At 50.2% G+C, this 12,751-nt stretch overlaps 1 protein-coding gene across 1 annotated transcript in view; it reads right to left on the bottom strand.

The window, feature by feature from the left end:
• The window catches only part of FBH1 (F-box DNA helicase 1), a 37,649-nt gene that overhangs the window by 2,822 nt on the left and 22,076 nt on the right, over nt 1-12,751 (bottom strand). Inside the window, exons 13-20 of the mRNA XM_074166752.1 lie at nt 12,379-12,465; nt 10,530-10,666; nt 8,703-8,802; nt 8,406-8,527; nt 6,071-6,146; nt 3,390-3,587; nt 1,984-2,109; nt 604-710 (exon numbers count right to left, since the gene is read on the bottom strand). Coding sequence (XP_074022853.1) covers nt 604-710; nt 1,984-2,109; nt 3,390-3,587; nt 6,071-6,146; nt 8,406-8,527; nt 8,703-8,802; nt 10,530-10,666; nt 12,379-12,465 — 953 coding nt within the window. The remainder of the gene's footprint in view (nt 1-603; nt 711-1,983; nt 2,110-3,389; nt 3,588-6,070; nt 6,147-8,405; nt 8,528-8,702; nt 8,803-10,529; nt 10,667-12,378; nt 12,466-12,751) is intronic.

Raw genomic sequence — 12,751 nt, 5'->3', positions numbered from 1 at the left:
AAGTCCCTCCCCAGCTTTCCTGGAGACCCCTCCTTTAGGGACTGGAAGGGGCTCCAAGGTCTCCCCGGAGCCTTCTCTTCCCCAGGCTGAACCCCCCCAACTCTCTCAGCCTGTCCTCACAGCAGAGGGGCTCCAGCCCTCCCAGCATCTCTGTGGCCTCCTCTGGCCCCGCTCCAACAGCTCCATGTCTCTCCTGTGCTGAGGCCCCAGAGCTGGAGGCAGCACTGGGTGGGGGGGTGTCTCCCCAGAGCGGAGCAGAGGGGCAGAATGCCCCCCCTCACCCTGCTGGCCACGCTGCTGGGGATGCAGCCCAGGATGTGGGGGGGCTTTCTGGGCTACCAGCGCACGTTGTTGGCTCATGTCCAATCTTCCATCCACCAGCACCCCCAAGCCCTTCTCGGCAGGGCTGCTTTCCATCCCTTCATCCCCCAGCCTGGATGGATAACCGGAGATTGCATTGACCCAGGGGCAGGACCTTGCACTTGGCCTTGTTCAACCTCATGAGGTTCACACAGGCCACTCCTCCAGCCTGTCCAGGTCCTTTTGGACGGCATCCCGTCCTTCAGGCTTGTCGATTGTTTACCTTGGAAAGATTTCACTTACCCCAGCCAATGCTAAAAGGTGTTCCAGGGACTTTGACATTAGCAAATACTTCTTTGCACGTGTCACTGCGACATAGAGCAGGTTCCACTCATCGTCAGGATACATGCCTAGGTTGGAGGAAAAGTCATCAATAGCTTTAGAAAACAAAAATGAACAGCTCTGCCATTCTTCTAACGCTTCAGGTAGTAATTCTGGAAAGACACTTGGTGCTTCTCCAGCAGAGCATGAACCTGCAGAGCAGCTCTGCAGCACTCTCCCGCGTTTGCCGTGCAGTTCCCGACACCACTGATAGCTCCTGCCTCCTTCCATGTTCTTCCCTCCAGGCAAAGGCAGGACTCTACATGCAGCTCCCTGCTATGTGTTTTTCCACCTCCCAGGCACAGGCTTGGCCTTGGAGGAGTTTCCTCAGTTTCTAAATTCACTCTGCAGGCTCCTCTCTGCGTACCGGGAAGAGACCGGCTCTTCCAAAGTATGAACTGGGACATCTAAGCAAAGCAGTGTCCTTCCCAAGCGTGGAGTTGGTCTTCCTCTGTTGCTAAAGGGCTACAAGCTCGACTGCAGGAATGTTCCCCTGCTCCTCTCTTCCTACGAAGGAAATGAGATCAATAATCACTAGGACAGCACTTGACAGCACTGAAGACCTGGAGTCCTGGTGGACGACAGGTTGACCATGAGCCAGCAATGTGCCCTTGTGGCCAAGAAGGCCAATGGCATCCTGGGGGGCATCAAGAAGAGTGTGGCCAGCAGGTCGAGGGAGGTCATCCTGCCCCTCTACTCTGCCCTGGTGGCCACATCTGGAGTGCTGGGTCCAGTTTTGGGCTCCCCAGTTCAAGAAGGACAGGGAACTGCTGGAGAGGGTACAACAAAGGACAATGAAGATGATGAGGGGACTAGAACATCTCTCTGATGAGGAAAGACTGAGGGACTTGGGTCTGTTTAGTCTGGAGAAGAGAAGACTGAGGGGGGATCTCATCAATGCTTATCACTACTTCAAGGGTGGGCGTCAGGAGGATGGGGCCAGTCTTTTTTCAGTGGTGCCCAGGGACAGGACAAGAGGGAACGGGCATAAACTGGAACAGAGGAAGTTCCATCTCAACATGAGGAGGAACTTCTTCACTTCTTCACTGGAACAGGCTGCCCAGAGAGGTGGTGGAGTTTCCGTCTCTGGAGACATTCAAAACCCCCCTGGACACGTTCCTGTGGGACCTGCTCTGGGTGACCCTGCTCTGGCAGGGGGTTGGACTAGATGATCTCCAGAGGTCCCTCCCAACCCCTACCATTCTGGGATTCTGTGACAGGCTCGCGGAACAAGCACCGGCAGCATGATTTGCTTTCCCACTTTCAGAGCAGGTTGGGGACCACACACAGCCGCTCCCTCACCGATGCTGAAGTTAGTTCTTCTCTGGAAATCCCCACTGAGACATGGTACTTTCACAAAGTCATCCGCAACCAGCACCGTGTCAAACTCCAGGCCTTTGGCTTGATGGACAGTACCGATGAGGTAATCTGTAACCAGCACATGATGGGGAACAAGAAGGGAAAAACAAAAAGATCACTCATTGCAGAAATAATGATATTTTTAATTTCACGAGGTTCCAAGTCATAGAATCACAGAATTGTGGGGGTTGGAAGGGACCTCTGGAGATCATCTAGTCCAACCCCCTGCCAGAGCAGGGTCACCCAGAGCAGGTCCCACAGGAACGTGTCCAGGCGGGGTTTGAATGTCTCCAGAGAAGGAGACTCCACCACCTCTCCAGGCAGCCTCTTCCAGGGCTCTGCCACCCTCACAGGAAAGAAGTTCCTCCTCATGTTTAGATGGAACTTCCCATGTTCCAGTTTGTGCCCGTTCCCTCTTGTCCTGTCCCTGGGCACCACTGAAAAAAGCCTGGCCCCATCCTCCTGACACCCACCCTTGAAGTATTTAGAGGCGTTGATCAGATCCCCCCTCAGTCTGCTCTTCTCCAGACTAAAAAGACCCAAGTCCCTCAGCCCTTCCTCATCAGAGAGATGTTCCAATCCCCTCAGCACCTTATGATTAGGGGACTAGATTGGTCAAATAAAATTATTTCATTCTGCGTTCATTTCACATCTCCCCAAATATAAATCAGAAGCAAAGCACCTCCGTCAGGAATCTCAGCTGCTGAAGGCAAGTTCCCTGCCAAGGAAAGCCCCTGGTTTTCAGCAGCTTGAGCCTCAGCTCCAACTCCCAAACAGGAATGCTCTTTATTTGGTGAAGTTTTGACTGGATTGCTTTGTCCCCTTGCCAAATATTAGCCTGCAAATTGCAGGGCAACTCCAACAGGAATCCCAAAAAGTAGGATAAAGTCCTAGGGCCTTCCAGGAAAATATTGTGTCCAAATGTTTATTTGCCTCTAAGCAAAGTCACACCAAGCAATCCTTTGGTGGCACACTCATTGCACTGAACTCCACCTGGAGTCCCAGATGTACCCCAAAAGCTGCTGTTCATCTTCCTTTCTCCCTAAAAGACCAACTTGATCCAAATGTAGGGGTTTTTTTGCAGAATGAGGTGATCTTGATAATGTCACAATTTAGGGCTGGAGACCGATACTGCCAAAATTTTGCCGTAGGGTTTGTGGTGTCACTTCTCAGAGAGTGAGGACCATCGTACGGGACATGAGTTAGTGGTGGGTTTTGTCAGTGTTAGGTTGACGGTCGGACTCGATGATCTTAAAGGTCCCTTCCAACCCAGACCATTCCATGATTCCATGATTCCATGAAAAAAGACCTGAATTTGCTCCTCTGTCACAGACACAGCTTGTCCTTACCTGCCATGGCTTCTTGTGACACGTGGCTGCTCTCAATCTTCTGCACCAGCTCCGGGATCCGCTCTTTGTATTTCTCCACTATCGTGATCTTCACTGTCAGGTCCTTGTCATCGATGCGCTCTGCATATTCCTTTAAACCAATGAAGCCCTGAGTTTCTTCCCATCTTCTGATAAAGGAGTCATTAATAACGAGGTTTGCTGAAAAGAAAGTAGCAGATTGATATAACTGGAACTTTTTAATTCTAACCAAATTTCCGAGTAGGTATTAGGGAAGGCAGATGCGGGGCAGCGGATGGACCACTGCTGTGGGATGCAGGGGCTTGGGATGAGTTCCTCGCTCTGTGACGGGTGGTTTGCGCTCAGGATTTTCTCTTTACTGATGCAAAACACCATCAAAGCTCGATGCTCTCACCAGAGCGGGTGGTTTCACAAAGCAGCATCACTTTGAGATACAGAGCTGAAGGGTATGGAAGTTTACGGAGCTCAGGAGCTGGCAAACATTCACTAAGCTCATAAGAACCTCATGAGGTTCAACAGGGAAAAGTGTAGGGTCCTGCACCTGGGGAAGAAGAATGTCAGGCACCAATACAGGTTAGGCGTGGACCTGCTGGAGACAAGTTCTGAAGAGAAAGATCTGGGGGTCCTGGTAGACAGCAAAATGACAATGAGCAAGCAGTGTGCTCTTGTGGCCAGGAAGGCCAACGGAATCCTGGGCTGCGTAGGGAAGAGTGGGGCCAGTAGGCGGAGGGAAGTCATTCTCCCCCTCTACTCTGCACTGGTGAGGCCACAACTGGAATACTGCGTCCAGTTCTGGGCTCCACAATTCAAGAGGGACAGGGAACTACTGGAAAGAGTCCAGCGAAGGGCAACGAGGATGATTCAAGGATTGGAGCATCTCCCTTATGAAGAAAGGCTGAGAGAGCTGGGACTCTTTAGCCTGGAGAAGAGAAGGCTGAGGGGAGACCTTATCAATGCTTATAAGTATCTGAAGGGTGGGTTGAAGGAGGATGGAGCTGGACTCTTTTCAGTGGTTGCCAGTGAGAGGACGAGGGGCAACGGGCACAAGCTGGAACATGGGAAGCTCCATTCAAATATGAGGAGAAACTTCTTTCTGGTGAGGGTGCCAGAGCCCTGGAACAGGCTGCCCAGGGACGGTGTGGAGTCCCCATCTCTGGAGATCTTCAAGACCCGCCTGGATGCAGCCCTGAGTAACATGCTCTGACACGCTCTGGGCAATCCTGCTTCAGCAGGGGAATTGGACTAGATGATCTTTATGGTCCCTTCCAACTCTAAAAATTCAGTGAAATTCAGTGAAATTTCTAGAGCACGTGTCCTAGGAAGTCTATACAACCGTTGTCCCCAGAGGTATTTGGAAACTGAAGGAAAAAGAATCTAATTTGACATCAGATCAGCCCAGGCTGGGGCTCAGGGCAGACACAGCCTCAGGGTCCTTCCAACCTGTATTATTCTCCTTTTATTACCCAGATGGCAAGGAGTTTTCCTGGTAGTTCACCTTCCAAAAGAACCAGTAACAACACCCATACAATCAATCCCTCCTGGCAGTTCAGTAAGTCCTGTGCCCCATATCTAACAATACTTGCCTACTGTTGCCAGGGCAGGGGGAGATTGTAAATGAAGGATTTATTTTCTAAATTATATCCACCAGCGAAAAAAAAGCGTGTGTTAGAGCATTCAACACACCAGGTTTAAAAATAAAATAAACCAGGAAAAGCCTAAAACAAATCTCTGGAGGTTAAAAACCAGGTTGGATGGAGCTGTGAGCAACCTGGTCTGGTGGGAGGTGTCCCCGCCCGTGGCACGGGGTTGGAACTGGATGTTCTTCAAGGTCCCTTCCAACTCTAACCATTCTATGATTCTAAATGAAAAATGAAGTCAAATCAAAAAACAAAGGGAAAAAAATCCCAATCTGTGAGTTTCCTGGGCTCTTGCACTCAAGATAAGGCATCGCAGAGGAAAGCTGGGGCAGGGGGGGCGCTGCACGACACAGGCCCCACAATTTCAGCATTTCTGGTATTAACACCGGCCACCGAAGCAGCCAAAATAGCACAGCCTATGACACTACCATTGAGAAGTCGGTTTTCAATGGATAACTGCATGAGGAAATATAAAATAAACCACTGAGAAGCACGTTGCTTTCCATCATTAGGGCTACGAAGATGATGAGGGGCCTGGAGCATCTCTCTTATCAGGAAAGGCTGAGGGACTTGGGTCTCTTTAGCCTGGAGAAGACTGAAGGGGGAATCTCATCAACGCCTATAAATACTTCAAGGGTGGGTGTCAGGAGGATGGGGCCAGGCTTTTTCCAGTGGTGCCCAGGGACAGGACAAGAAGGAACGGGCACAACCTTGAACATGGGAAGTTCCATCTAAACATGAGGAGGAACTTCTTTCCTGTGAGGGTGGCAGAGCCCTGGAAGAGGCTGCCCAGAGAGGTGGTGGAGTCTCCATCTCTGGAGACATTCAAACCCCGCCTGGACACGTTCCTGTGGGACCTGCTCTGGGTGACCTGCTCTGGGGGTTGGACTAGATGATCTCCAGAGGTCCCTTCCAACCCCATATCATTCTGGGATTCTGTGATCACTGCTGCAAAAAATGAAAATACCGGTGCAGCTGTAAGAAGGACCACGCACACAGAGACCAGACAGGGGACCATGTACTCACCTTTCTTCCGTTCATCTGCGGGTTGACTGAGTTTCCAAATATCATAAATTCTGCTCAGGCCAAAACGGGCAAGCCCCTAAACCAAACAACAATTTATCTCAATATTCAGGAGTAAAGGTGCTGTCTTAAGAGTTTCCAGAAGAGCTAGAGCAGGCCCCAGTGGTTACTGGTTTTAAAAAGGAGGGAATAAGGGAAACGTGCTGAAGGTGCAAGAGCTGGTTTTCCTGAAATCCCCGAAGCCGCAGCACAATCAAAGGCAGCTGAAAAGCCAATGAAACAGGACTCTGTCTGATCGGCAGTTTAAGAGATCTACAGCAGAATTTTCTATTCCAAGGGCTTTTCAAATTAAAAAAAAAAAAATTGATTCTATAACGCTTTCGCTAACCAAAAAAAAAAAAAAAAAAGTAGTTCAGGTTTTGGTCATTTTGGCTTTTAATGGCTGCACGTTGCTTTGTTAAAATGAACTTTAAAAGTCTGTTGTGCCATAAACGCTGTTGGCTTAATGACCCCACGCCGTTTTGCGGAAAAGCCAGCTCCAGGCACGACTGCATCCTCTTTCCTGAAGCGACGGGCCACCACCAAGAAGATAAACCTGCTAAACTGGCTGTAAACGTTTCCTTTTCAGTGTAAACTGAAACAAAAGGCTTTGCTTTGGCTATTTTTTTACTTTCAGAAAGTATTTTTTCCCCTTGTTTCCAAATTTAGGTCGTTTTGTTCCAGCAGAAGAAGCTTCTGTCTGAACTTTGACTTATTCCAAACTGCAAGGGCAAACGAGAATTTCAGTACCGGATTCAGTAGTGAATTTTCAGTTCAAACACTCATTCTGTTACAATATGCAGCTTTCTGGTGCAAAAAAAAGATTAAGAATTTAAAATATCAGCCTAAAATTCAAAAGGCCAGCTCGTCCTCAAATACACTCAGCGCTAGGACGACCGTTCATATTATTCTACGTTTCTGGGTGCAGGACAACATCTCAAATGAAATCATAGGTTTTGACGGTTCAGATTTTGAAGACTGATGATTCCTCTGAGGCTTTTGAAACGTGGAGCCTCGTTAAAACCTTCCTGCAGTTCGAGCACGTGAATTTCTGCAGACGCTCCTTCTTCAGATACAGGGGTGCTTTTTGCAAAGGAAAAGTCAGTGCAAACTTCAGAACTGCGGCTCCCTCAAGGGGTTAACATTCAGCATTGCTGAAAAATCTCAACTCCCCTCACCAACAAAGCTGGTGAACCATCTTTCCTGGGTGTTATCGAGACAGGGACCAGACCATCACGGGACTGGAAATTGCGAATGAGCCCAGCCCAGCCCTCTGTGGCATCCACAAGTCCAAAGGTGACCTTCAGCTTCGATAACTGTCTTCATCTTTCAAGAGAGCTTGAAAAATGCTTATCCTCTCAGGGCAGAGCCAACTGCCTTTCATTGCTTTTACACTCAGCCTGCAATTACAGCTGATTTTTACGTCCCTAATGCAGGAACGCTGTGCCACTGCCGGCGGCCAAAGGCAGTCAGCAGCGCTCCATCTAATGCAAGTACTTGCAGGAAATTGTTACAGCCGAGTATCACTCTTCCTTCAGCGCAGGAAGGACATGGACCCGTTGGAGCGGGGCCAGAGGAGGCCACGGAGATGCTGGGAGGGCTGGAGCCCCTCTGCTGGGAGGACAGGCTGAGAGAGTTGGGGGGGTTCAGCCTGGAGAAGAGAAGGCTCCGGGGAGACCTTAGAGCCCCTTCCAGTCCCTAAAGGGGCTCCAGGAAAGCTGGGGAGGGACTCTTGATCAGGGAGGGGAGCCCTAGGAGGAGGGGGAAGGGATTGACACTGAAAGAGGGGAGATGGAGCTGAGATGTGGGGAAGAACTTCTTTGCTGTGAGGGTGGTGAGAGCCTGGCCCAGGTTGCCCAGAGAAGCTGTGGCTGCCCCATCCCTGGAGGGGTTCAAGGCCAGGTTGGATGGGACTTTTGAGGAACCTGGTCTGGTGGGAGGTGTCCCTGCCCAGGGCAGGGGGTGGAACTGGATGATCTTTAAGGTCCCTTCCAACTCTAACCATTCTGTGATTTTATGATTCCCCTGCCCCACCCAGCAGAATGGAGCCGTTGCCGTCTCATCTCATGAAAAAAAGGGACAGACGAGCCTAAAAAGGGAGCATCGCCCGCACAGATTTGAGGAACGGCTGCTCCAAATAACCCATCCCCAGCCGCAAGAGATTGCTGCTTTTTTCCTCGAATATTAGTTTTAAACCTGGGTGCTACAGATCAGCCGCATCTATTTCAAGGCACACGTAGGTGTTGCTGCTACAAGCGCTAACGGGCTTGGGGACAGGTGAAAGGCAGTTTCCTCTTACCCCAATCACGTGGATTTTAATTAGTCTCTCCCTTCCAGTAAGTTTCACAGCGTCCTCGAAGACGTTAAAATTGCTTCGTGATAAGACTGTTATCTTCCCTTCCATGCTGCCTCTCACGTCACCTGCAGGAAGAAATTCCCCATCAGGCGGGGCAGTTCGAAAACAGGCGTCTAAAACCCAAGGATTTTCATAACTCAGGGTTAATCCCGAGACACTTTGTTTATTACGCAGGAGCTCGGTGACTCGCAGTCCCTGAACAGAGCTGACCGAGACCAACGGTGCACAGACACGACTTACCCTTTTGGTTTCCCCCCACTAATGTCTTATTCCGGATCCTCTTGCAGACATCCAGAATGGTCGCTCCAACGTAAGCTATTTCAGGACCAAATCTGAAACTCTATGTGGAAAAAAATGAAGGGAACAGCAAGAAAAGAAGAGGAACTTGTTACAACCTACGAAAGTATTACTATATATGGAACTATACAATTCCCACAAACCTTCTGGACAACGTTTCTCTCAGGAAAAGCACCCAAATCCTCCCAAACTCTTCCTAGAAACCCTGATCGCTCTTCCCCGAAGTGATAGGAACTGTGCTGTGAGACGGGACTATCGTACAGGGCAAAACGTGGTTTCCAGCCTCTCCAACTGCCAACTCCAAAACTCTTCCCTGTGGCACATCTGTCCTGCCGCAGGACAGGGGCTGGAGGTGGTGGGAAAGGAGCCAGGTCCCTCACTTGGCCGGAGAGGTGACGGACCCGAACAGCAGAGCAGGGCTGGGGGTTGCTCCTTGTGGTTTCCTGACCTGTAGATCTGAGGCCGACAGTCAAAGCGTCGTGAAGTCAAAGCTCTAATTAAGTTTCGCTAACGCCATGATTAAAAAAAAAAAAAAACAGTGCCTGGCTGAGCACAGCACCTCCACCAACAAAGAGAAGTGGAAACTCTTGTGAGCCAAAACAACTCCACGAGCGAGATTCATAGATCCATAGATTGCTCCAGGCCAGAAGGGACCTCCAAAGGTCATCTAGTCCGACCTTCCCGCAGTCAGCAGGGACACCCCCAACTAGACGAGGTTGCCCAGGGCCTCGTCGAGCGAGATGAGGCAAGGCTGGTCCCAAAAGCTGTCACAAGATGTGCCACCGCAAATAAATGCGGTTCCCGTTCCTACGTGCCCATCCCTGGCTCCTGCCCCTCGGCAAGGCTGGCGGGGTGCAAGGGGAAAAGGCAGCTCAGGTGGACTGGCATTTTGGTGGCCGTTCTGGCTTAGGAGCTGGTGAACGTTGCACCTTATATTGCTGGTTTAAGCTGATTCATTCTGCAAGGATTCCCAAAGGGCCAGTTCCTCCCTTATATCAGCTGTGAGAATTGTGTAGCCACGTGGCTAATCAGGCCAAAAAAACTCATCAGGGTGAGCTTTCCGTTGGCATAGGAGCAGGTTAGATCATCCAGCCTGGAGACACAAGCATCACTCGTGCTGAAAGAAGGCAGGAGCTCTTTTCCAGGGCAAACCCAGATCAGCTGAAGTTGCCGCTGAAAATTACACCCTCGTCAGACAAACGGGGCAGGAGATATCACAGAAAAAGGGGCACCGGCGGGACAGAGGTGGTAATGCCAGAGTTTGTACAGAGCCAGAAAAAAAGATGGTGTGTACAGCCAGCAAATGTGTCCTCCTTAATCAACGTGGTTTTATTTCAAGGAGGTCACTGCCAGAACAAAATTCATCTCCTTGCTTCCTTCTAACTCCCATCTCTGTGCGTGAGAACCACCGTCGCAACCGACTGGCAAGATGAGAAGATGGATATTTGCCCCTGCCCGCTCAGCTGGAGCTGAGAACTAACCCAGAAATGAAGGGATCTCCTTGAAATAAGCCATACACTGAGCTCTCTATCCCAGTACTCATTTTTCAAGCCACTATGGCTTTCCTAGAGATGGGATCACTCCAGTAAGAGGCCCGAAGGAGCTCTGCAGTACAGTGCGAACAGCAAAGCAAAGCCCCTAATCCAGGCAATGCAAACACTCCACGGTGACAAACTCAAGCAGTCTGGCCTTCAGAAGAAGGATGTTAAACATTTTCCACCACGTCAGGAATCTGTCCAGGGAAGGACAGCAGCAAACCCTTCATCTTACCTGGGTGAGGTAGTAGACGTGGGTGTGAGGCACTGAGTAGAGGGTATTGACAGCGCCTCGGAAGGTGTAGATCTGCTGGTGAGGGTCTCCTACGAGGATTATGCCGCATTTTTGTGACCGGATAATATCCACGAGGGCTGCAGGAGAACATCGGAGCATTAAGGGGGAGCCTGTTCACAAACTAAAAGTGAACTGTACAATATCATAGAATCACAGAATGGTCTGGGTTGGAAGGGACCTTAAAGATCACTCAGTTCTAACCCCCTGCCCTGGGCAGGGACACCTCCCACCAGACCAGGTTGCTCCAAGCCCCCTCCAGCCTGGCCTTGAACCCCTCCAGGGATGGGGCAGCCACAGCTTCTCCAGGCAACCTGGGCCAGGCTCTCACCACCCTCACACCAAAGAATTTCTTCCTAATATCTAATCTAAATCTTTTGCCTGTAGAAAGGCAAGATCTCTTGCCTGATGATTCATGGCATTTAAGAAAGGGTCAACACAGCTGCAAGAGACAGCAAGTTGGGGAGAAGCAAAGGGAAGAGTGCAGCTGACCAGGAGTTCTACAAACGTCCTTCCACTCTTTCAGTCTGATGGTATTTTTTCCCGGACTAGAGCTTCACAGTATCTTAATCCCACACGTGTGAGACCAGCACAAATCCACCACCATCCCCAGTGACCCAAACTCATTGCACACCTCAGAAAACCCTTCGGTCTACTTCGAACAAGCCTGCCAAAGGCTCAGTCATGCCAGCAGAGCAACTGCAAGACCAGATCTCCACTGAGTACAGGCAGGAGATGGTATGATGAAGCCTTTGAGCTGATTTAATACCTTCTGAAAAGGTATTTCAGAGCTTCTTTTGCTCCTCAACACACAGTTCGGTCCACTTAGATGCCCTTGCAGAACCGATTCAACTTGCTTTGCAACAGAGAGGTGCTCTCCATAGCCCCAGCAAAGAATCACACAATCATGGAATGGTCAGAGTTGGAAGGGACCTCTGGAGATGATGTTGTCCAACCCCCTGCCAGAGCAGGGTCACCCAGAGCAGGTCCCACAGGAACGTGCCCAGGCAGGGTTTGAATGTCTCCGGAGTAGGAGACTCCACACCCTCTCTGAGCAGCCTGTTCCAGGGCTCTGCCACCCTCACAGGAAAGAAGTTCCTCCTCATGTTTAGGTGGAACTTCCCATGTTCCAGCTTGTGCCCGTTACCCCTTGTCCTGTTGCTGGGCACCACTGAAGAGAGTCTGGCCCCATCCTCCTGACACCCACCCTTTAGCTATTGCTCAATATCAATGAGATCCCCTCTCAGTCTTCTCATCTCCAGGCTGAGCAACCCCAGGTCTCTTAGCCCTTCCTCATCAGAGAGATGTTCCAGTCCCTTGATCATCTTTGTAGCCTCCGCTGGATGCTCTCCAGCAGTTCCCTGTCTTTCTTGAACTGGGGAGCCCAGAACTGGACCCAGTGCTCCAGATGTGGCCTCACCAGGGAAGAGCAGAGGGGGAGGATGACCTCCCTCCACCTGCCAACAGCCCTCAGGAATCCCCAGGGTGGTGCAAGGCATGACAAGGCTTGCACCCAGTGCCAGGCTGGGATGGAGCAGGTCTGGTTTTCTTATAGCTGAACCACTTAATATCTCATCATTCTTGTAATAAACCACGTCCTTGGCTACGCTGGTGTTCTCTTTCTCTCTGTTAGCAGCAAAGCAATAGGAAAAGGGTCTGGAAGGCATGTTTGGGTGCCCAAAGCTGAGGGGCAGATATTTTTTTTTTAAATTTACTTCTCACACACCCCTGAGCACACGAACGTCCTCCCTGTAAAGCGCTTAGGAAGGCTGGGGCTCCTGTCACCGCTCACCTGGAGTGCAGTCCTGTGCTTCATCCACAAAAATGGCATCGTATCCTGAGAGCTGAGGCTTGCTGAGCTGCCAAAGTTTCAAATACCCTGAGAAAGAACAAGGCACGTCAGTGAGAGGGTCATTTTTTCATCGTAAAACACCGTGATTTTTAAAACAAGTCCCTTATTGCTAAAAAAAGAAACATTTCTGGCCCTACTTCTTGCTTGGAATTTGCATGACGTTTGGAGTGGTTGCAAAAATCTCTGTTGCTCCCAGACGTTGCTCTATCTCCCTTGGCTGTATGAAGCATGGAAAAAAAAAAAAAAAAACCCAAAAGAAAACAACCCAACTGCACTGGAAGGAGACAGGTCCACCGAGGACTCCAACACTCTT

This window comes from Numenius arquata, chromosome 2 (assembly GCF_964106895.1).
Source record: "Numenius arquata chromosome 2, bNumArq3.hap1.1, whole genome shotgun sequence".
NCBI classification, from domain to species: Eukaryota; Metazoa; Chordata; class Aves; order Charadriiformes; family Scolopacidae; genus Numenius; species Numenius arquata.
This window is presented reverse-complemented; position numbering and strand designations above follow the sequence as displayed.